At 37.2% G+C, this 26,273-nt stretch overlaps 1 protein-coding gene across 3 annotated transcripts in view; it reads left to right on the forward strand.

Annotated features, from left to right (window-relative positions):
* REV3L (REV3 like, DNA directed polymerase zeta catalytic subunit) overlaps positions 1-26,273 on the forward strand; it is a 187,051-nt gene that overhangs the window by 36,102 nt on the left and 124,676 nt on the right. For all 3 annotated transcript variants that reach the window (XM_082856064.1, XM_082856065.1, XM_082856066.1), the window contains one exon: positions 21,483-21,672. In XM_082856064.1, the coding sequence (XP_082712190.1) occupies positions 21,483-21,672 (190 nt within the window). The remainder of the gene's footprint in view (positions 1-21,482; positions 21,673-26,273) is intronic.

The following is a 26,273-nucleotide window of genomic DNA, read 5'->3' on the forward strand; positions in this document are numbered from 1 at the left end:
GTCCCCTGCATTGGAAGGCGGATTCTTAACCACTGGACCACCAGGGAAGTCCCTATGATATGTTTTAAAGAGAGACAGATTGGTACATTTTCTAAATAGGAGATTAGAAATGGATGATTTGACAGATTTGAGAAGAGACTTGGAAGGCTAAAAATTGTCTAGAAATGCTAGAATTAGGAGAGTACTCCTCTTGGCAATTGATAAAATTAAATAGGAGAAATTGGTGAACATATAAATTATTTTCATTTAGGACAGAATATAGGTTATTAATATAGGAGATATTATTTGACAAACGCCAGATAAATTTGCAGTCAGCATTGGCAGAAGTAAAGATTAGGATGGAGTATGGATTATGGAAGAAACATCAATGTTGTTAACTGTGAATAGGTACTTCCTTTTAATCACTAATTTCATTTGATAAAAAATATGTCCATGGAGTTTTTGTTTTTGTTTTTTTAACTTGTTTGAAGTGGTGCTTTGGTAAAGTGAAAAGAACACTAGACTAAGAATCAAGAGCTTAGAGTTCTTCGGTTTCTGAGGTCCTGAACTTCTCAGTCAGTTAAATGTGTGACTTTAGGCACTCTGAATCTCTTGTTTCATATGTTAAATGGGTAAACAAACTGAGATATACCCATACAAGGAGTTACTGTGGAGCAACAAAAAAGAATGAACTACTGATACATGTGATGTCATGGGTGAACATCAAAATCACTGTGCTGGGCAAAAGAAGTCAGGCACAAAAGGGATATGTACAGTGTGATTTCATTTTTATGAAGTGCTGGACAAAACTGTTGTGAAAAATCAGAACAGTGATTGCCTCAGAGGAGGTAGGGATTGACTGAAAAGCAGCACAAGGGAATTTTGGGGGTGATGAAAATGGGAAATGTTCCATAACTTGATGAAGATACACATGTTTGTCAAAATCAATCAAGGCACGGTGCCTGTGCATTTCACCAAATGGAAATTTTATGACTCGTCCCCCATTCCTCCCAGAAAAGAACAGTAAACAAATAACTGAATTCTAGTTAGTAGATATGCCTTTCTCAGTGGAAGTGGTTAGTAATTCTAAAACTACTTTTTATGTTTTCTAAGTTTATGCAGACAAGTAAATATATTTAGGAAAATGGTAGCCAGGTTTCACACTGTTGGACAAGAGAGAAACATGGAAATGGGAACAACTAGAATGTCTCTGGGGTATTAGGTTGGAGTTGGAGGTACCAGTATGAACTCAGTTTTTACTATATATAGAGAAAGATAGATAAGTAGGTCAGTAGATTGGGTGGGAGAGAGAGAGAAAGAAAGGAGGGAAGGAAGAAAGAAGTAAATATAGCGGTGTGTATAAATATATAAATTTCCTAGCTCTGTTTGCTTAGAGGTTCTGGAATTGATGACACCCCCAAAGCAATAGCAATGAACACACTTTACATCCAGATCTTGATTTCTAAATAGCGTTCTCACTAAATGTACCTTGGAGAGAGAGCTGATTGCATGGCTGGGGCAGAGAATGTGCAAGATGAGCCTGGAACATCTTATTGTTCCAGAAAATAAGAATGTGTTCAGGTAGTGATGGGAATATATCAGAAGGACACAAGAGGGGCTTCCCTGGTGGCGCAGTGGTTGAGAGTCCGCCTGCCGATGCAGGGAACACGGGTTCGTGCCCCAGTCCGGGAGGATCCCACATGCTGTGGAGCGGCTGGGCCCGTGAACCATGGCCGCTGAGCCTGCGCGTCCGGAGCCTGTGCTCCGCAACGGGAGAGACCACAGCAGTGAGAGGCCCACGTACCACCAAAAAAAAAAAAAAAAGGACACAAGAATTCTGGTTTCCACTCAGACATGAAAAAATTAGAAGTTGTCACTTTTGTCCTCACAAGAACAAAGTTGAACGATCTAAAAATAAATAACTCTGCTTAGATCCATAAGAGAGTTGAGGTCACAGAGCAAACCAATACCCTGGAAACTAGAGAGACAAATATGGAGAATCACAACTTACCAGGAGCAGAAACTGATGGAGCCAGCAACTGGTAGGAAAACTTAAACTGTAACTGATGAACTTCCAGAAGGTGAGTGTGGATTAGCTTGAGAGTTAAAAATTCCTGGGTGCTCAGTTTTAGGGAAGGGGTCCCACACTTCTGTGAGTTTTTCTTCTACGAGTTCTACCAGGTTCTCACAGCAAAGATTGGGGGGGAAATCCCTTTATGCTTCCAGCAGAGGGAGTGGAATAGTAACCATTTTGAAATATGCTCAGAGCATTCTGTTCTCCCCCTGCCCAAAGGGGGAAACTACCAGAGCCTAATCAACTTGGGGAAAGGGAAATACCCAGCTCCAGCTCCGTCTAGCCTTGTTGCCTCATCTAAGAGGGGAGAAAAGGCCTAGAGGCACTTGCGAAGGCCACAGCCAGGAACACAGGGCCACTAAAAGACTCAGACCTAACCATAAGGTTACAGAACATTTTTCCTTCCCCTTATATCTTACCACCACATCAATGGGGCTCCTGTATAGTAACAGGACTACAGATGGAAAAACTACAAGGCTTGCACTTTATTTAAGGAGTTTCTTGGGAAACTCAAGACAACAGGAGAGACAAAAATAAGGACATTAGAGGAAATTTTAGCCTCTGATACCTGTAGCTACAGTAAATATAGGCTAACTCCTGGTCAAATATGGCAGGGATTTTAGAATTGTCAGACTGGGAATTTAAAATTAAACTGATTAATATACTAAGGGCTCTAATTGGAAAAGTGGATAACACGTAAAAACAGATTCATAATGCAAGCAGAGAGATGGAAACTCTAAGAAAGCATCAAAGGGAAATACTAGAAATCAAAAGCACTGTAATAGAAATGAAGAATGCCTTTGATGGACTCATCAGAAGGAAAATAGAGGAAGGAACAAAAGAAATATTTGAAGTAATGGGCTGAGAATTTTCCAAAATTAATGACAGAGACCAAACCACCAATCCAGGAAGCTCAGAAGACACCAGATATGATAAATACCAAATCTACTCTTAGGCATATCATTTTCAAACTGTGAAGAATTATATTGGACTTCTTCACAAACCATGCAAGCAAGAAGAGAGTAGAGTGAAATGTTTAGAAAGGAAGAGCATCAGAGAAGACCAAGTGAAGGTAAAACCTTTGTTTTCTTATTCTTTTTTTTCTTATTCTTAATTGACATAATAGATCTGTTCAAAATAATAATAGAAGCAATGTATTAAATAATTACAGGTTTTGGAGAAGTGAAATGAATGATAGCAATGTTATAAGGGAAAAGAGGGAAGAATTTGGAATACTATTATTAAAAACTTGGAATACTGTTATAAAGTACTTGTAATACCTGTGAAGTGCAGTCCGTATAGTGTTGTTTGACAGTGGATGACAGTTAGATTTAACTGTATGCTGCAAACTCTAAAGCAACCACAAAATTCAGTTTTTCCTTTTAATACTTTGAAGATGTCAGTCCACTGACTCTGGTTTGCATTGTTTTTGATAGGTTTGGCAATATGTTTCTGCCCAAAAGTTTGGACGCCAGATTTTCATGATTTATAACTCTGCTTAATTCGGGCCCCCGTGTGACCAATTTTATGCTTAGTAGAACTAACTGGCCATATCAGTTCGGTACTCTTAACTAAACATAGTCCTAAGAAAACTTCCTTTTAATTCATACACAAAAGTTGTAGGGTATTTGGGGGAGGAGGGTTTGAGGAATGGGAGAAGGCTATGCTGCTTCTGCCTTTTGAGAGAGCAAATATTCAATACAGTGTAGTACCAGAAAACTACTAGAGCTAATCAGTGAATTTGTAAAGTAGCAGGGTACAAAATTAATGCACAGAAATCTCTTGCATTCCTATACACTAATGATGAAAAATCTGAAAGAGAAATTAAGGAAACACTCCCATTTACCACTGCAACAAAAAGAATAAAATACCCAGGAATAAGGAGACAAAAGACCTGTATGCAGAAAACTATAAGACACTAATGAAAGAAATTAAAGATGATACAAACAGATGGAGAGATATACCATGTTCTTGGATTGGAAGAATCAACACTGTGAAAATGACTATACTACCCCAAGCAATCTACAGGTTCAATGCAATCCCTATCAAACTACCAATGGCATTTTTCACAGAACTAGACAAAAAATTGCACAGTTTGTATGGAAACATAAAAGACCCTGAGTAGCCAAAGCAATCTTGAGAAAGAAAAACAGAGCTGGAGGAATCAAGCTCCTTGACTTCAGACTATACTACAAAGCTACAGTCATCAAGACAGTATGGTACTGGTACAAAAACAAATATAGATCAATGGAACAAGATAGAAAGCCCAGAGATAAACCCACGCACATATGGTCACCTTATTTTTGATGAAGGAGGCAAGAATATACAGTGGAGAAAAGACAGCCTCTTCAATAGTGGTGCTGGGAAAACTGGACAGCTACATGTAAAAGAATGAAATTAGGACACTCCCTAACACCATACACAAACTCAAAATGGATTAAAGACCTAAATATAAGGCCAGACACTATCAAACTCTTAGAGGAAAATATAGGCAGAACACTCTATGACATATCTCAGAGCAAGATCCTTTTTGACCCACATCCTAGAGTAATGGAAATAAAAACAAATAAATAGGACCTAATGAAACTTAAAAGCTTTTGCACAGCAAAGGAAACCATAAACAAGATGAAAAGCAGCCCTCCGAATGGGAGAAAATATTCACAAATGAAGCAACTGGCAAAGGATTAATCTGCAAAATTTACAGACAGCTCATGCAGCTCAATATCAAAGAAACAAACAACCCAATCCAAAAATGGGCAGAAGACCTAAATAGACATTTCTCCAAAGAAGATATACAGGTTGCCGACAAACACATGAAAGAGTGCTCAACATCATTAATCATTAGAGAAATGCAAATCAAAACTACAATGAGGTATCACCTCACACCACTCAGAATGGCCACCATCAAAAAATCTACAAACAATAAATGCTGGAGAGGGTGTGGAGAAAAGGGAACCGTCTTGCACTGTTGATGGGAATGTAAATTGATACAGCCGCTATGGAGAACAGTATGGAGGTTCCTTAAAAAACTAAAAGTAGAACTACTATATGACCCAGCAATCCCACTACTGGGCATATACCCTGAGAAAACCATTATTTAAAAAGAGTCATGTATCACAATGTTCACTGCGGCTCTATTTACAATAGCCAGGACATGGAAGCAACATAAGTGTCCATTGACAGATGAATGGATAAAGAAGATGTGGCACATATATACAATGGAATATTACTCAGCCATAAAACGAAACGAAATTGAGTTATTTGTAGTGAGGTGGATGGACCTAGAGTCTGTCATACAGAGTGAAGTAAGTCAGAAAGAGAAAATCCAATACTGTATGCTAACACATATATATGGAATCTAAAAAAAAAAAATGGTTCTGAAGAACCTAGGGGCAGGACAGGAATAAAGACGCAGACGTAGAGAATGGACTAGAGGACACGGGGAGGGGGAGGGGTAAGCTGGGATGAAGTGATAGAGTGGCATGGACTTATACATACTACCAAATGTAAAATAGATAGCTAGTAGGAAGCAGCCGCATAGCACCAGGAGTTCAGCTTGGTGCTTTGTGACCACCTAGAGGGGTGGGATAGGGAGGGTGGGAGGGAGACGCAAGAGGGAGGGGATATGGGGATATATGTATATGTATAGCTGATTCACTTTGTTATAAAGCAGAAACTAACCATTGTAAAACAATTATACTCCAATAAAGATGAAAAAGAAAAAAAAATACAGTGTAGTAGTTCAGTTTTGTTGTCATTCAGTTTTTATTGTCTGAAAAAAAACTTTCTTACATTGACAGCTCTTTCTTGATCCTTAATTTCTTTATCTGTTTTGGTAATGATTAGTTTAAATGGAACATCTCTCTATAATTTGACAAAATATCTTAATGTGATTCAGGATTCAGTGCATCATTATTTGGAGATAAAGATGTATAAGTGGTTTTAGTGGCTAATGTTTGTATTTCTCACTTTATTCATAATTTATTTCTGTAATGCAAATCCACTAATTCATTTTAATGAATGCATTGACTCTAATGGTATATTAAAAATTGTCTTCTCATTAGAGACCTCTAAAGAAAACAATGAGTATGGATAGGTTAAAAAATATATATAATAACACAGTATTGTAAATCAACTATACTTCAATTATATATATAATTATATATAATAGCTTTATTCAGATGTAGTTCACATACCATACAGTTTACCTATTTAAAGTGTACAATTCAGTGTTTTTGAGTATATTCACAGAGTTGTGTAACTGTAACCATCACCGCAATCAGTTTTAGAACATTTCTGTCACTCTAAAAAGAAACACCATATCCAGTAGCAGTCACTACTCACTCCACCCAGCACCATCAGTCCTTAAAACCTCTAGTAACATTTCTGTTCCTGTAAATTTATGTATTTTAGACATTTCATGTAAACGGAATCATACAATATGTGATTTTTTGTGTGTTTGGCTTCTTAGTATAAGGTTTTTAAGATTCATCCATGTTGTAGCATTTATCAGTTCATTCGTTTTTATGGCTGAATAAATATTCCATTGTATAGATGCCACACTATATCCATTCATCAATTGATGAACACTTGGGTTATTACTACCTTTTGGCTGTTACGAATAATGCTGCTGTGAGCATTTATGTGCAGGTTTTTGTGTGGATGTGTATTTTCATTTATCTTGGGCATGTGTATAGGAGTGGAATTGCTGGTCATATGATAACTGTGTTTAACCTTTTGAAGAACTGCCAGTCTACTTTCCAAACCAACCACAGCATTTAACATTTCCACCAGCAGTGTATGAGGTTTCCAGTTTCTCCATAACACTTGTTATTGTCTGACTTATTGATTGCAGCCACCCTAGTGGGTGTAAAGTCATATTTAATTGTGGTTTTGATTTGCATTTCACTGATGGCTACTGATGTTGAGCATCTTTTATGTACTTATTAGCCATTTTTATGTTTTCTTGTAGAAATGTCTATTTAGATCCTTTGCCCATTTAAAAACTGGGTTATTTGTCTTTTTTCTTGTTAAGCTGTAAGAGTGTTTATTCTAGTTACAAGTCCCTTATAAAATATGATTTCAAAATACTTTCTTTTATTTCTTTTTCTTTTATTTCTTGTTTTTTCTTGTTTTTTTACTTTCTTTTAGGTAGGTAAACTTTTAAGGTCCTTGATTGTTTAGCTACCATAAAGTATGGTTGAGCAACTTACTAGATTTGCATAATTTAATTATTTGTAACATTTCACTTATGTGCCTTTGAAAGAAAATTCAGGCATTTATATACAAATTTGACTGGACGGTTTAAGTTTATTTTGATTAGCTATTAATATTGCTTTAAATCATCTGAGTTGAATTTTCAAATTGTAATCAGATTATTAATTTTACTACAAGACCTTGGATTACTTAAACTTTTAGTCAAAATACCACAAAGATTAATATGTGTGACCATTCTGGCTAAAACGTCGGAAACTAAAACAACATTTGTTTTACAAGTCAGAATTTTATTTTTAGCAAAGGTTAATAAGCGCTAGTTTTTTAAATGAAATTTAGTCCAAGAGGTACACATTTTCTTGGAGATTCTAGCTTGAAACCACTGTTAGCAGTTTAATTTTTTAAGGCTAAAAGTTTGATGGTATACCATGGTGTGTGAAATAGTATCCAAACTGAGGCTCACAATCACAGTGGAAGTAAAGGTAATTACTCATTTCCTTTCTATAATAATAATTGCAAACTAAATTACATATGAACTTTGGGCACGTCATTTCATCGTTTTTTTGACATGTTAATCATAAAAGAATTTGTATGTTATATTTTGCTGTTGGTTATTTTACTGCTGTTTAATATGGAAAGGCAGTCCTTAATTCAGTCCCTTCTAGCCCCTTGCAAATAGGGGGAGATAGAAGGACATTATATCTTCATTAGCATTTGAAAAGCAATATTTATAGGGAGAAAAAATAAAAGCAGGCAAATTTTCTAATAGACTCAATTTTTGAAAGCCCTCTTAGGAGTTACCCAGTATGAAAAAAATCCTGTTGTTTCAGTTTTCTAACCATAAATTCTCAATTCTCTGACATCAACTTTGGAGGTTCTACAGTTCAATTCAGTTGTGACACTAACTACCTGAAGTTTGTGCAGACCCCACAGGGTAGGGGATCAGTCCCATAAGATTGTCCCCACTGTCCCCAGCCACAAATGGGATCCCTGCACTTCTGTTCATCCAACTACAGATTAGTTGGATGAACTAATCCCACAACCCCTCCCTCAGCTCCCTTTCAGTTTCAATAAATTGCTATAACTTACAGAATTCAGGAAAGTGCTATACTTAATACAGTTTATTTAAAAGGATACAAATGAGCAGCCTGATGAAGAGATACATAGGGCAAGTTTCAGAAGGCTCCTGAGCACAGATGCCTCTGTCTCCATGGAGCTGAGATGGCATCATTAATCAGGAAACTCCCCAAAGCCTCATTGTTCAAGAGTTTTTATTGAAGTTTCCTTACAGAGCCATGATTGATTAAGTCATTGACCATTGGTGATTGAACCTGAAGATGAGATGGGGGGAATGGTGTTGAAAGTTGCAACCCTCTGATGATATGGTTGATTCCTGGGTAACCAGCCCCCATTCTGAAGCTATCTAAAGACCCCACCAAGAGTCACCTTATTAGCATAAACTCAGGTATGGTCAAAAGGGGTTCATTATGAATAACAAAAGATACTCCTGTCACTCAGGAAATACCAGCGGTTATAGGAGTTCTGTATCAGGAATAAGGCACAAAGATCAAATATATACATATTTTTAAAATTATACCACACATGCTTATCTAACATATATCAAAAACCCGCTGTATTTCAGGCTCTCTGCTAGACATTAAGAATAGGAAGAATAAGAAGACATTATGTGTGTGTTGAAGGAACTCACACTGTAGGTGTGAAGACAGAGACAGTGAAGTTGTGTCTTACAGGAGGTTAGGGTCTGAAGCTAAAGGTAAAAGATTAAAACCTCATAGGGAGAATTTCTCCAACAGTCTTTTAAATTGTATGAAATCTATCACACTACCTTTCAATGAGTCCAACAGCTTAGTTTTCCTCAGTTTTGACAGTAATCATGGTCTCCTCAGTTGAGCTCTAGTTAAGATAGTTGGTCTGCGATCAGGGCCATGTTTTATGAACACTATTAACTGTATCTTTTAAACAATAGGATCATACTTAGTTGCCTCTCTCAATAAGAGCTGCTTCCACTGTTAGAGGCATGTAGGAACTGAGAGACTATCTAAGGAACAGAAGATTTATATATCTCATAGTGCTGGGGGATAAATTTATTGACTGGACATACTGGTACCATTTAATTGTGTTCTCATATTATTCATTTGGTCTCCTCCTCTGTCTCTCTTTACATCTCCCTCCATCCCTTCCTACCCAATAAATAAGACGCTTACATGATGTGATTCCACTGTGCATAAGCATATGTGTAACATAATAAGTGCCATAATAGATTTATACAGTTGCTGTGAGGACATAAATGAGAAAACAAGTTTTAAACTTACTTTTGTAGGTAAAGGAAGATGTTCATAGTTGAATTAGCAAGTGAGCTCGTGCTTCAAGAATGAGATGCAGTTAGTTTTCCATCCAAATACTAATCACTTTATTTTCTTCAGAAAATTCTCTTTAAAAAGGTACTCTTTATGTCAGTCTCTTTCCTATTTTCTCAGTGATTCTTCTGGTTATAGAGTATGTTAATTAATTCAAGGGAATGTACTGAGCACATCTGAGACATGGCTGAGGCAAAGGAGTCTAATCTCCAGAGTTTCTTTGGCTTGTGGTAATTCTGTAACAACTTCTTATTTTGCATAGTACCCCAAATTGTACTGGTGAATGTAAAAGTGGGAAAATTGGTCTTCCCCATTGAGTAGAGAACTACAGATCAAGATATAATGTGTCCTTTGGCCACCTACACAGTTATGTTACAGTTTAACATCTGCTATTTTGCTCTTTGTTTTCTCTGTGTATAAAAACAGGAAGCTTTTTTGTTTCTCTGCTCCTCCATTACAACCTTATTTTATGCTGAATAGATATTTTCTAGTATACTATTTTAATTCTGTTATTGTTGCTTGTGTATATATGTGTTTGTGTATATTTAAGTTATTTTCCTTGTGGTGCCATGGCGATTACAGTTGACATCTTAATTTAAAACAGTCTAGTTTGGATTAATCTCAATTTAATTTTAATATATAAAAACTTTGCTCCAGTGTAACACCATTTATACAAATTACATCTTTATACATTATAAGTCCATCAGCACAATTTTTTTTTTTTTTTTTTTTGCGGTACACGGGCCTCTCACTGTTCTGGCCTCTCCCGTTGTGGAGCACAGGCTCCAGACGCGCAGACTCAGCGGCCATGGCTCACGGGCCCAGCCGCTCCGTGGCATGTGGGATCTTCCTGGACCGGGGCACGAACCCGTGTCCCCTGCATCGGCAGGCGGACTCTCAACCACTGCGCCACCAGGGAAGACCAGCACAATTTTATAATAATTATTTTATGCACCTATCCTTTAAATGAGTTAGGAGAAGAGTTACAAATATACATTTTTATTATCTTTTGTATTTACTTATATAGCTACCTTTACTCCTGCTGCTCTTTATTGCTTAGTGTGGATTTAATATACTGTCTGTTGTTCTTTCATTTCAGCCTGAAATGAAATACCCTTTAGTATTTCTTGTAGGGCAGGTCTGCTAGTGACGAATTCTCTCAGTTTTCATTTATCTAGATATGTCTTAATTTCTTTTTTCCCACCTCACCTAGCTCTCCTTCACTTTTGAAGGGTACTTTGCTAGGTATAGAATTCTTGGATGCCAGTCTTTTTCTTTCATCCTTTGACCATGTCATCCTACTGCCCACTGGTCTCCATGGTTTCTATTGAGAAGTCAGCTCTTAATCTTCTTGAGGAAACTTTGTATCTGAGAACTGTTTTGTTTTGTTTTTGCTGCTTTCATGATTCTCTTTCTGTCTTTTGACAGTTTGGCTATGAAACATCTAGATGTGGATCTCTTCAACTTTGTCCTACTCGGAGTTTATTGAACTTTTTAGGTATACATACTAATGTTTTCCATCAAATTTGGGAAGTTTTTTGTCATAATTTTTTCAAATATTCTTTCCACTCCTTTCTCTCTCTCCTCTCTTTCGGAAACTCACATTGTGTTTATGTTGGTATACTTGATGGAGACCCACAGATCTCTGAGGCTCTGTTCATTTTCCTTTACTCTTTTTGTTCCTCGGATTGGGGAGAATCTTAACTGACCTGTCTGAAGTTCACTGGTTCTTCTGCCAGTTCAAATGTGCTGTTTACCCCCTCTAGTAAATTTTTGATTTCTGTTATTGTTCTTTTCAACTTGAAAATGTCTGTTTGAATCTTCTTATTATTGTTTTAATTTCACTGGGTGGAAATATCCTTTTCATATTTAAATGCCAGCTTTCTATTTGATTCTTTTTTATAATTTCTGTCTCTTCATTTATATTCTCCATTAGGTAAAACATGACTCTCAAACTCCTTTAATTCTTTAGACATAATTTGCTTTATTTCTTTGAAATATTTATAATAGCTGGTTTAAGGTTTTGTCTAGTAAGACCAACATCTGGGCTTCTTCAGAGACAGTTTCTGTTGACTTTTTTTCCTGTGTATGGGCCATACTTCCCTATTTCTTTGTATGTCATAATTTTTTTGTTGGAAACTAGACATTTTAAATACAATAAAATAAATTGTCACATTTTAAATAATGTGACAGTTAAGAAAATCATATTTCTTCCTACTCCCAGGATTTGTTTTGCTCTGTTATTGGTGTTGCTGCTTGTTTCTCTCGTGATTTTCCTGGGCTAATTCTGTTCAGTTTTTGTTCTTTGAAGTCTGCTCAGCTAACTCAGTGACCAGTTACTGATTAGCCAGAGATTTCTTTAAATGACTTGAACCAATAGGTCTCTATTCAGCTTTTGCTGAGGGGCTTTGTTTGTGTGCATATGTTGAAGCAGAGCTTCAAGGTCAACCAGAAGTGAAAGATAAGGGCCTTCTCAGGTCTTCCTGCACATTCACACAGCTCCTCACATGTGCCTAGCCTTCTAAATTCCCAGGACTATTGCAGAGCTTTTCAAAGCCCCTTATGGACGTTTCATTCCTCGGTTTTTTCTTTTAAGTATCTTGGTCAGCCTCTTATTAGCTGCAACTAGTAAAAATCGCTCAGGCAACTGCAGTGTTAAACAGTTGTTGATGACTATTTTCAACAAATATGCTGCAGATAGGACTATACACATAGAATGAGCTCTTGAGTCTTATCAAACAAAGACAAGCCCTGAGAATGGAGTATTTTAGCAAGGTGCAAGGCACATCAAATAGTAACAGTTTTCTGAGGCTTTGGGAGAACTTCAAATCTATTCTGGTCTCTCCAGTATCTGCTTGGCTTTGGGGTTTCACAGCTACCATATTTGCAATATTTTGGTTTTCAAGATTGATCTGGAGCTGGGGATGAGAGATTGAATTCGGTCAAGTTAAGACACTAGAAAGCTTGCTCTTCTTGCTAAGAGTCAACTCGTTTTCTTGAATAAACATTCCTTAGATTGTCACAAGCCTTTAAATTAATGTCAAAGCTAAAAATAAAGTTGATTTTGACAGTATTTTGCAGTATTCTTTTTTTTTTTTTCCGGTATGCGGGCCTCTCACTGTTGTGGCCTCTCCCGTTGCGGAGCACAGGCTCCGGACATGCAGGCTCAGTGGCCATGGCTCACGGGCCCAGCCGCTCTGCGGCATGTGGGACCTTCCCGGACCGGGGCACGAACCCGTGTCCCCTGCATCGGCAGGCAGACTCTCAACCACTGTGCCACCAGGGAAGCCCTGCAGTATTCTTAAAAAAAATTTTTTTCTTGAAGTATAGTTGATGTACAATATTATATGTTACAGGTGTACAGTATAGTGGTTTATAATTTTTAAACGTTGTACTCCATTTATAGTTATTATAAAATATTGGCTATATTCCCTGTGTTGTAAAATATATCCTTGTAGCTTATTTTATACAGAATAGTTTGTATCTCTTAATCCTCTACTCCTATATTGCCCCTCCTCCCTTCCCTCTCCCTACTGGTAACTACTAGTTTGTTCTCTATATCTGTGAGTCTTTCTTTTTTGTTGTATTCACTAGTTTGTTGTATTTTTTTAGATTCCACATATAAGTGATCATCATAAAATATTTGTCTTCCTCTGTTTGACTTATTTCACTTAGCATAATACCCTCCAAGTCCATCCCTGTTGTTGCAAATGGCAAAATTTCTTTCTTTTTTATGGCTGAGTGGTATTCCGTGTGTGTGTGTATGCATATTGCACAGCTTCTTTATCCATTCATCTGTTGATGAACACTTAGGATGCTTCTGTATCTTGGCAATTATAAATAATGCTGCTCTGAACACTGGGGTGCATATAGCTTTTTGTATCAGTGTTTTCATTTTCTTTGGATATATACCCAGGAGTGGAATTGCTGGGTCATATGGTAGTTCTGTTTTCAATTTTTTTGAGAAACTTCCATACTGTTTTCCACAGTGGCTGCACCAATTTACATTTCCACCAAGTGTGTTTGAGGGTTTCCTTTTCTCCACATCCTCACCAACATTTGTTATTTGTGTTCTTTTTATGATAGCCATTCTGACAGGTGTGAATGATTAGCAGTGTTGAGCTAAAAGATGCAGTGTTGAGCATCTTTTCATGTGCCTGTTGGCCATCTGCACTTCCTCTTTGGAAAAATGTCTGTTCAGGTCTTCTGCCCATTTTTAAATTGGGTTGTTTGTGTTTTTGATGTTGAGTTGTATGAGCTATTTATGTATTTTGGACATTAACCCCTTATCTGTCATATCATTTGCAAATATTTTCTCCCATTGAGTAGGTTGTCTTTTCCTTTGACGGAATTTGCCAGTATTCTTGTTGCTTTTATGGAGGAGCTGGTTTTCCAAGGTCCTTCCTCTGCCATTCTGGAAGTGCCTTTTCCCATTCTTGTATATTTTTATCAGCATTCTGCTTCCAGTCTCTGACCCAGCCTCTCATTGCTTGCCTTTCTCTTATACATTTCTACTGGACCTTTGGAACTCTGGTTCCATGGCTAACATAGTTACATTCTCAATTATTCACTGACTATTACCTCCCTTTCTTGCCAGGCAACCCTTTCAGGGGCTGATTCTCTCACATCCCACATAAATCAAAATCCTCTATTCCTCCCTTAAATATTAGTATTCCTCAAGTTTCTGGCTTACACCCCTTCTCTTGTCTATTTTCCCTGAACATTCTTACTCAGTTGTTGCTCATACTCTCAAATCTGTCTTCTTCTCTAGCCCAGATCTGTGTCTTAAGCTCCTCATCTGTATCTAATTTTGCTTAACATAAATCTTCATTTGGAATTTCTACAGACATGTAAAATTCCTCAAGTTCAAAACAGAAATCAACCTATTCTTCTTTCTCAGTTTTCTTTGAATGACATTCCCATTTGTCTAGTTGCCTAAACCAAAAATGTGGGTCATTTTTTATTCTTTCTCCTTTACCCTACCTTCAAATTACAGTAAGTGACCTTTCAGTTCTGTGCCCTAAATCTTTCGATTTAGGTTTTCTTTATCTCTACTAACATCTCCTGCCTGAATTATTCCAACAGCCTCCAAAACAGATCTTCCCATTATAGTTCTGTCCCCAGCTTCTCCACAATGTGTCCAGAAGGGAACTTTATAAAATGCAAATCCAAATAGGTCACAGAGTCCACACAGACACACATACACACACACACACACACACACACACACTTTGCCCTTCTCTCCATTGCATTCCTTGCTCCATCCTAATTGACTTTTTCCTATTTCCAGACCATGTCATGTTCTTGTTTGCTTTCAGGTATCTGTACCTACTGCAGTATTCTTTCTCACTTTGCTCTTTTATTGCTTCCTCAGGGAAGCCTTCTTATATTCTCACAAACTGAGTTAGATACTTCTGGATATAGAATTACCATACTGTAATGGCCTATTTACTCATCTCTATCTCCAAGTAGAATGTCAAGTCCATGAGATCCAGGGCTGTGATTATGAGCAGCCTGTGGCCTAGCACCGAACATTGGGCTTCCACAAATTATTTGATGAATAGAGAATTTATGCCTACATGTATGAACGACAGAACCAACCATGTTCAGCACTGAGAATACAAAGATATATTAGGCAGACGTATAAATAAAATAGGCCTTTGAAACATCTGGTGTCTGAGGGATATAGCTGTTAGTAATGTAGGATTAGTAACTTAAAGCCAATGATTCTAAATAAAGTCCTGTATACCTTAGTTGAAGAAATAAAATGGTGTGAATGTATGTGAGACCCCAAAGCATTATTTATGAATGAAAGGAGAAAATGAAGAGAAACTATTCAACAGGAAGTTATATACATATGCCCTTTATAAAGTTAGTGTTTATACTTAGTTTTTGTTTTATTTTGTTTTTAATTTCTAGGTCATTGAGAAGTAGGTGACTTCTTCCTTCCTGCCTTTCTTTTACACAAATTGTATAATATTTAGAAAATATATATAAGCAACAACAAAAAAATGAAATCACCCATTATCTCATTTAATGTATTATATATAGTTTCATAACTGAATTAAATCTGAACATCACCAGAAATAGATATGTCATAAACATCTTATGCTAGGAAATATACGTCAATACCACCTATTGCTGAGGTTAGCAGACTTTTTCTCTATAGGGCCACATAGTACATTTTTGAAGCTTTGAGGGGCTAGAAGGTCTCTGTCACAGCTATTCAACTCTTCCTGTAGCAAAAGCAGCCATAGACCCTTCCAAATGGGTGTATTCCAATAAAACTTGATTTACAAAAACAAGTGGCAAGCAGGATTTGGTATGAGAGCCATAGATTTGTTCTGGGATACAGATATGCCATAATTACTTAATCTTGGGGAAGTTTATTATCTTCAATTTTTTACTATTATTAGTTATACTCTCTTAACATCTTAATATCTAAATCTGTATGTACATTTTTAATCTTTTCCTTAGCATAAATTCTGAAAAAATGTAATTTCTAGGGCTAAGAGTACATCTTTAAGACTTTTCTTTTTTAAATGAGAATAGGTGAGATAACATTTGCTTTCAAACTGTGACTATGAGGAGTTTTGCTTAACTCATTTTGTGGGTTTTGTGGGCATGGAAAAAGAAAGACTGGAGGGAAACGTTGAGTTAACAATAGTAATATAAAACTTAAAAAGAGATGTTCCATGAAGAAAATATGAAAAATTTCATAAGTACAGATATTCCTGTTCACATAGCCAAGTTTGTTTGTTTGTTTGATAGCTCTGTAGAGTTTTGTTTAAAATCTTGTGTCAATTGAGATTTGGGAGATGGGGTTTGCAAATTACAAAATGAGCGTTTCTTATTCAGTCTCCTAAGATACTCTTAGGTCAGCATGATTTAGATTGTGATTACCAATCAGCTTGTTTTTTTTAAAAAAGAAAAAAGAAGACGCCATTAAATTTTCCTGTTCTGGTTGACAAGGAAGTCTAATCAGATCAGGGTTTGGCAAATTACTATCCATGGACAAAATCCCTCCTGTTGCCTGTTTTTTTTTTGTTGTTGTTGTTGTTGTTGTTGTTCTTTTGCGGCAGGCGGGCCTCTCAATGTTGTGGCCTCTCCTGTTGCGGAGCACAGGCTCCGGACGCGCAAGCTCAGCGGCCATGGCTCATGGGCCTAGTCGCTCCGCGGCATGTGGGATCTTCCCGGGCCGGGGCACAAACCCGTGTCCCCTGCATCGGCAGGCGGACTGTCAACCACTGCACCACAAGGGAAGCCCCCTGTTGCTTGCTTTGTAAGTGAAGTTTTATTGGAACACAGCCATGCCCATTCACTTAAGTACTGTCTATGATTGCTTTTAGACTACAACAACAGAGTTAAGTAGTTGTCAGAGACAGTATAGTCCAGAAAGCCTGAAGTATTTACTATCTGCCACTTTACAGAAGAAAATTTGCAGACCCCGGAATTAGAGGAATGGCACCTGTTAGTCTTTCTGTTTATTGAAAATGGATCCACAAAAACAAAAGTAATTTTGCTACAGATAAACTAACAGGGTTTTAGAAGCAGAATTAATTCAGAGCCCAAATCTGGGCACTTAAAATGTAGAAGAACACGTGAGAAAACAATATGAGAAATGTTGGAATACAGAGGACTTTATGTGTAGTGTAATTCTAAGTTATGTGAAAGATTAGATTTAGAGCACCCAAGTACTGGCTGTTACAGAGGCACCTACCTTAGTTATAAAAGCCCTTCTTACACACAGTTGGAAAATAGCCGATTCCACAAAGTTTTGCTGTAGTGTCTTTAAAAGCGAGCAGTTATACTGTGACAACTTCCGTGGCACTTTTCGTGAAACAACCTTGTGCAGTTTCTGAATGAGACATCAGTCAAATTGGAAAATTCACACTCTTAAAAATTTTTTGAAACCTGTGTACATAGGCTTATTCCCCCAATGACAGTCTTTATCCCTACTGTATTTGTTGCCTTAATTCAGTTTCACATGACAATAATAGGGGGCATTCAGAAAGTAGGGATATTTTCTTTCTTTGGATCCACTTTACCTGGAAATAGCTAATATCCAGGATCCCAAATCATTTAGTAAGGTTTTGAAACAGCATAGCTTCTATTAATTTTATAAAAAGTTTCTTAAAAGAATCCTGTGTGTGGAACTCTTTGGGGTATAGTAGAAAAGCCTCTAGGCTGAAGTCAAGCGTTCCTCTTCACTAGGCCGCTAAAACCTGAATCTGTAACCAGCTACGTGGACTTTTATGAGAGAGAAGCCACTAATTTAATGCTTACAAGCACTGATTTTAGGGTGTTTTCTCACAGCCGAAAATAATCTTGAGTAAGGGAGGTCAGGGTAGAATAGTTTATCTCTGAGGGACTTTACATCTGTATGGCTCCACATATTTGTGTGGGATAGAGCTGATGGAGGGGAAAAAATAAAAGTGGTCTGTATCTTGTCAAGATAAAGCGACGCTCTGACAGAACCACAAATTTTATAATGATAAAAGACAAGAAATTGACTGTTGTTCATTTTTACACACTTCTCTTTCTTTGTTTAACTTTTGAGTTTCCTTTTTTTATCTTGTTTCTCATAATTTCTGTGACACTTATTCTGTATTAGAGCTGTTATGGTTCTGCCAAGAATTCCTTAGGCTGTGGTTGTTCTTCAGGAGATTGTTCTTGAGTAAGGGTGGTGAGTAAAGCACTGAGCTATCCCTACTGCTGGAGAACTACACGGAGGTGCATCTGTGTTGATTTAGTGACTACAGCTTTGCATGGGACGTCGGGTCATTCAGGGTAGGAAAGTGCAATAAGCTGGAGATCCTTTATGTTCTTCTGTAACCCTGATGGTGGTGCCTTAGTTGTATCAGAGTCCCTCTGTTTTCATAGATTTGTTTTTTCAGATATTCTAGGCTTTCACACCATTCCTTCTCCTTAAGCAACTATTCTGTTTTGCTGGTGGTTCGTTCAATAAATATCTGTTAAACACATATTAATGTGTTTTGTGCTGGATCCTGGGGATATTACTGTCATTCAAACACAACACCAGCTCCCAAGAATTTGCAGTCAAATGAGAGAGAGAGCCCAGTAAGAAAACAGGTGTTTACAGTACAAAAATAAGAACTTGAGGAATTAAGGATTAAGGAAGCCAATATTTACTTTCTTAAAAACATTGAACCAGAATGGTTAAATGGAAAGAGCATTGGTTTTAGATTTTGCTGATCTGCTTTTAAATCCTGATTCAATTACTTAATAGGTATGTGACTTTGGGAAAGTTAACCTTTGTGATACTTGCAAAGTTGTACTAAGTTTTAGAAATAAATATATATAAAGCACTTAGTCCAGTGCCTGCTGAATAAATGATTTCTGCTTTTTTCTCTAAATCATACACCGTAAATTATTGTTCCAAAGCCTATAAATAGATCATTTCTCTGGCCCCTACTTCATAGGAGATGTGAAAAGAGGATATGGTAAAATTTTTTATGAACTTTGTGAACATCCTGCCTATAAAGAAACTATTAGAAATCAGATTTTATTATTATTCTTATAAAGCTTACCCAGATTTACATTATTAAGATATGGACTGTAAAACTCATATCTTAAGAACTTACAATATTGCTTGTGAAATATGCTAGTAATTTTGTAACCACCGGTCTTATATTTTATTTGTCAACTTAAAAAGGGGATACTTTTCTGTCTCCCTACCTCCCTTACCCCATAGTTTAGCATGCCAGTTACTTTTTTTTTTTTTTGTGGTACGCGGTCCTCTCACTGTTGTGGCCTCTCCCGTTGCGGAGCACAGGCTCCGGACGCACAGGCTCAGCGGCCATGGCTCACGGGCCCAGCCGCTCCGTGGCATGTGGGATCCTCCTGGACCGGGGCATGAACCCGTGTCCCCTGCATCGGCAGGTGGACTCTCAACCACTGCGCCACCAGGGAAGCCTGCCAGTTACTTTTAACCAAATTGTGGTTTATATCCAGAAGTGTAATGGTTATAACCTTTTTTCATGAGATGTTTAAAAAGCATTCAAATAGATCATCAGTAAATTGATAAAATATCAATATATTTTCTTAAGACTCGTTCATCATTACAATTTGAATTTTTTCTATTTGAAGAATTGAAAGCTGCAATATTTAGGAAGTAGTATCATGCATATTTAGAAATAAAAGAGAATGGTTAAAGAATTTGCTTTTAACTGAAAATATTTTTTTCATTCCTTTGAAATTAAGTAACATAAAATTAGAAATTAAAATTGGTCTAACAGCAACACAATTTGTAATTTTTCAAAAACGTCAAAGTTGGTAGCTCAAATGAGAATACTGTACTCGGGAGGGCATAGATCTTATTCCATTATGTGACTTTTCCAGTTTTGCTATACTTTATGTAATAACTATTCCAGATTTATTTGTTAATTCTGTTATAGCTGTACCTTAAAAATAAGACAAGCTGATGTTATTCACTGTAAAAAGTGTAAATACAAGTATCAACAGAACATAGAACTATTTTCTATGTATTTTACATAAATCACCCTAAATTATAAATAGGATAGTGATCAAACAAATACTTTTCTACCAAAAGAAAAAGCCAGTGGAACAGAGTGGGATAAGAGGTGGGAGAGAAGCCCTAGGATTGTGTTGGCAGGGCAGTAGTAAGTGACAGCATGAGAAGAATGCATGTGTTCTTCCATCACTGCTCTTCTGCTCTCTGTTTGAATTAGACAAATAGCATGTGCCCAAGGGGAACGAGGGACAATGTTCAGAGGAAAGGAACCACTTTTATACAGCCCTGCCAGATTCATGAGAATAATGATGCATCTGCTTTTTGTTGCTGCTGTTGTTACTTAACCTTGTCGTGGATACATTACTTTTTCGGTAGCACTTATTTTGTGGGTTCTTACTCATATTATTTTCTCTATCATGGCTATACGGGATTGTCTGTTGGCAAATCAGCACCATTTACCCCTTCTGCACCTTGCCTGATGTAATGGCTTCCTGGAAAGCGTGCATGCTGTTTTTTTTCCCACTTTGTGTCTCCCCTGTCCCACTCCATCAAATGTGCAATTTAAATATCCAGAAGTCCATTACAGACAGTTGATTTGTAGGGGTTTTCTTTTGATTTTTTTTGGTCTGTTTTGATTTTTTTTCCCTAGTAGCAAAATTTCATTTTTTCCCTTCCCAAACCACGCCCCCCCTCCCCATAGCAAAACTCCACACACTGGATGCCAAGACAGACACATTCATTGATTTATTTAGTAAACTTTCAGTGAGCTTTTGTAAGCTTCATAACACTGCGTTAAGTGGTATTATAGGGCAAGGGTCCCCAACTGCTGGGCTCTGGACCAGTTACCAGTCAGTGGCCTGTTAGGAACTGGGCCGCATAGCAGGAGGTGAGTGGCAGGCGAGCAAGCAAAGCTTAATCTGCTGCTCCCCATCGCTCGAATTACTGCCTGAACCGTCCGCCCCCCCCCCCAATTCCGTGGAAAAATTGTCTTCCATGAAACCGGTCCCTGGTGCCAAAAAGATTGGGGGCCACTGTTATAGGGCAATTCAGTGAAGTATGTAAAAGTAGTTAGATTGTGAGGGTGAAATATTCAAACATATTTGCACCAAAACTACTATTTAAATCAAACTATAATGCTTATATTTATAAAATGCTTCTAAATGTTCTGTTGTAAAATGTAGTCAATACAGGTGGCTTTAACTATGGGTTAGTTTCTTCAACCCTTCCCTCAGATAAGCTGTGTTGTCCTTAGACCATTTAAATGACTTGTATTCTGAGCTTTGTAATGTTAAGGTTTTAAAATGCATCTCAAGTCTAAACTTTACAATGTGTTACATTTTAGGTCAGAAGACATGTCTTCATCTACATGGCATCTTTCCTTACCTCTATGTGCCATATGATGGTTATGGACAGCAGCCAGAAAGCTATCTTTCTCAGATGGCATTCAGTATCGACAGAGCACTTAATGTGGCTTTAGGCAATCCATCTTCCACTGCTCAGCACGTGTTCAAAGTGTCATTAGTATCAGGAATGTAAGTATATGATAACATCTTTTTAAATTTCTATTTATCTGTATTTATATTACTGTTCTAGTTAAAAGAAAACATATCCAATTCAAATATACTCTGTTCATTTTTCTTTTATTTCTAATCTAATGGAACCAGGGTGAATTTCTTACTGTAACTTTTTAAGGTCCATTTTTATTGCAATGAAAGATAGATGGTTAACAGTAATTTTTGTTTTAACTTTTTCCATTTCTCTGCTTCCTAGAACTGTAGAAATTTATGTAATTTATTCATCAAGTATTTATTGAGCACCTTTTATATTGGTGAACAAAACAAAGGTCCCTGCCCCCATGGAGGTTACATTCTAGTAATGGAAAACAGAAAGTAACCAACAGATAGAACATGAAATAAAATTATTTATTACATGATAATTAATGCTATAGAACAAAATATGTAGAACAGGTAAGAAGGGTCAGTAGTATGGGGTGGGGAAGTAGTCTGGTGGCAGTTTTGTATAGGGTAATCAGGGAAGGTGTCATTGACACGGTAAATGACATTTGAGCAAAGACTTGAGGGTGAGGGGGTGGGAACAAAATGGAGGCCAGGTGTCTGGAGTGGAGGGAAAGGAGAGTGGACAAAATGAGGTTAGAGAGATATGAGAGAATGGAGATCATGTTGGCCAGTGGGTCGCCAAAATCACTTTTACCTGGTTTGGCAGCTATGAGAATGCACCTCTCAGATCTCCAAATACAAAGAGCATAATTGAACAACGGTCCCAGCTACTGCACTAAAATCCATTTATCATCCTGTGTAAACTGAAGCTGCTTTCCATAGGCTACTCCCAGCCATTGGCTAAGCAGAGCAAGGCTACTAAGGCAGGCCTGTTTCTGGGAGACACTTGGGAACTCTGGGACAGCCTTTCTGAACTTTCACTAGAATCACACTGCAATAAAAGACACTTCCACTCATCTTCCCTCTGTCCCTCTCTCCTTCACTTAGATCAGACCTGTATCTAAGTCTTGTGGCTGTCCCACCCTCTCCTGAGTTCATCCTCATATTCTCTCACAGGTGTTTCCACTAACAAATTTCTTGCACATTTTGACATCTACTTCTTGGAGGACTCAGACTAACACACTTGAGAACTTAGAATATATTCTTTGGTCTCACCCCACATCTGATGAATCAGATACTCTGGTGGTGGGACCCAGAAATTTGTGAGCCTTTCTGCTGATGCTGATGCATACTCAAGTTTGAGAAACCACCGCAGTAGGCTATTCTATTTTGCTCTGAGCTATTGCATGATTTTGAGCAGCCAGGATCTAACTTAAACTTGAAAGGGTTCCTTTAGCAACTGTGGGAAGAATAGATCATAGGGGCATGAGAGTTGAAACAGGGAGAACATTAGGACTCTTGTTTTATTAATCTGGGTGAGAAAATATGGTGGCTTGAACTAGGGTAGTAGCAGGGGAGTAGTGAGAAGTGGTCAGCTTCTAGATCTATTCTGAGGGTTGAGTCCCCAAGATTTGCTGTCTGATTGGATGAAGTTTGTAAGAGGAGTCAGGTATGACTACAAAGTTTTGAGTCTGTGCAGATAGAGCAGGCTGGCGGGAAAGATTTAGAGCTCGTACTGGAACATATGAGTTGAATACATCTGTATGAAATCCATCTTAAATCTGTCTACTTCTTCCACCTTAATCCAGGTTTTCTTCTGGACCACCACAGTATCCTTTTAATTGAATTTCCTTCTTCTGTTCTTATCTCACTCCAGAGCTGCAGAAGTACCTGTCTTGTAATGTAAATTGGATCCTTTTAAAATCATTTAAAATCCTTGAGTGGCTTCATATTGTTTATACATTAAAATTTAAATTTCTGACCCCTGCCTGCCTCTGTAACTTTGTTCACTGTGTTCCATCCAGAAACACTGGTCTTCTTTCAGTTCCTCTGATGTGCTGAGCTCTTTCCCACCTTTGTACATGCAGTTTCCTTTCCTTGAGTGCGCTACCCCTCTCCAGTCCTTCAAATCCTTCACCTCTCCAGAGAAGTTTTCTCTGACTTCCCTCCTTAAAATAGGTTGTTGTTATTATTATTCTGTATCTTAGCCCATTCTTTGTTTTCTTTAGTACTTTACTATAGTTTGCAGTTATTTTAATTTTTTGTTTATTAGTTCTTATGTGTTTCTCCCACCAGCCTGTAAGTTCCATGAGAAAAAGGACCATGTTTGTCTGTCCATCATTATATCCCTTGCACCTTGTATGGTGTTGGGCACTTAGTAAACAAGGCTCAATAACTATTTGTTTGGATAAATGAATGAGGTAAAAGTTCACACCCATCCTATGATAGCAACAATTAGGTTAAAGATAATCATCAGCTTTATATTCTAATTTTTTTATGTTTAATGATTCCTCGGAACTTTCCTATACATATTCTCATTTCAAAGTTGAATCTCCAAACAGCCTAGTGGAATGAATAATGAGTCACCAGTCTTTCTATATGTTTGGTGGGCATTTGTTAAAAGCATAGCCATATTTTTAAGAGTTAGTTGAGTTACAAATCTAGAGACCTGGAAGCAAAAGATGAGCTGTTCAGCCTAATTTATGGCTGCCATTCTCTTTTTTCTCCCATTCTAATGTTTTCTATGTTTTTTTCTTATATAGGTCCCCTTTTCCCTTACCATGCATTGTAGCTTCTATGATTCCTTTACTCCTTCAGTATTGCCTACTTCTCTAAGTAAGCAAGTTGCATCTAGCTATCAAATGAAAACTTGAACAAATTTAATTCCAGTCTTCCTAGACTGTGTACTATACTGAAGCTGGGTTAAGAGAGAGGACCATGACCTTAGGCTCATTTCAGGGGTTCCTTGTCACTTAGCTATCATGATTCTAGAAAATATTCTATGAAAAGATTCTTAATCCATCTAAATTAATTAACTGAGGGTTTTTTTTTCGCTATCTTGCTCATTTTTCTTCTCATTGTTACATTAAAAAACTAACTCCAATTATCAGATATAATTTTTAAAATATAAACATATCTACTCTCGAACTCTGCTCCATTCTACTTTCTTTCTCCCAGAGAGTCTCCCTGTGGAGAAATTCTTTTGGCAAAATCAACTAAAGTCAACAGCAGAAAGTAAGAATTGCAGGTTAAATTATACAGAGACTTTCTTGGCTAGAAGAAGCAGAAAACTGAATTTATAGAATTTCCAGGCTGTATTTTGGGGCAATAGTTACAAAAGCAGAATCCTAGATTTACAAAGAATTGTAGGGATTTGATAGTCTTGTATTCAGTTTTTGAAATTTATAAGATTCTAATTGTAAAATCCTGAAGATTTTTAGCAAAAACAAAGCAAAGATAATGTGGACCACACCAGTGCAGATTTAATTCTCTTTTTTTCCCATTTATCTGGCTAAAGGTATAACTCCTATCTTTAGACAGAGAGCTATATTTATGTATATGAAAAATACCAAAGCAGGAGGAATAAAGAATTGAATTTTGCTGGTGAGAGAGAATGAGATCATTCATATAATGTGTGTTTCACCCCTTCCTTCATGGCAACAAAAATGGGGTGAGCAGCATCAAACTAGACAGGAAAGGGTAAGTGTTATTTAAAAAAAAAAAAATGGTAAAGCGTAGGGGATAGGGAGTGATGGTCAGAGTAGACCTTTCTGAGGAGGTGAGTTTAAGCAGAGACCTGAATGAAGACTGAAAGTAAGCCATACAAAGGTTCAGGGCAGAACTTTCCAGGCAGAGGGAATGGCAGATTACTTAAGAGTGGATCAAGTTAGAAGGGGCTGAAATGTTTAGAATGGCTGGAGGAAAAAGGAAGAGTGGGTGTGAGATAAGATTGGAGTGAGTGGTAAGGATGAGACAAAGAACGTTTTAGACTTTTTTTTTTTTTTAAATAGAAATTGCTTTACAGCAATCATACAGATGGTTCTGACCTAAAGGCTTGAAATAGTTTATATTAAAAAAAAGTTGTTTAAATATACCTCAAATAATGACTCTGTTGCCAACTTACTCCTGTATTTGAGGTCTGCTACACTGTCAGACATGACAGAGAGAAATGGTGTCCTAATGAGGGTAAGTTCTATCTAGTGCCCATCATAAGGGGAAAATATTTTTTTTAATGAAAAGAAATTGAGTTTATCCACCTAAAGATTTAACTAACCACTATTTACAGACAAACTCTAGGCAAATACTTTTTATTATTTTGTCTATAAATTCAGACCTATTTATATATTGTTTCTAATTACATCACCTTTGAAAATTGTAGTCTGTATATCAGAGTTTCAGATCCTCCTGAGATGATATAACATGATAGCCCAACTTATTCCTTCTTGCATTGAGGACTTGTTTCTCTCCCTATCACATAGATTTTTGCTTCTCCCTTTCCCCCCTCTAGCTGATACCCTGAGAAGAGCCGAGCCTCAACATAAATAGCGTCCTTAGTAAAGCTGTCGTCTTTTCAATCTCTTAAGTTCCTGTCTACACAGTTTTCACAGGTTTCCTTTGATTTGAGTGTGTTTTATACACACATACACATATGTACATATGTATAACAGGTAAATTGTCTCTGCTTAGTAAACTTGTAAAATTAATAACAGAGACAAATAAGGAAAGTGATACAAATT

The sequence above is a fragment of the Leucopleurus acutus genome (genome assembly GCF_964270905.1).
Source record: "Leucopleurus acutus genome assembly, chromosome: 15".
Taxonomy (NCBI): Eukaryota; Metazoa; Chordata; class Mammalia; order Artiodactyla; family Delphinidae; genus Leucopleurus; species Leucopleurus acutus.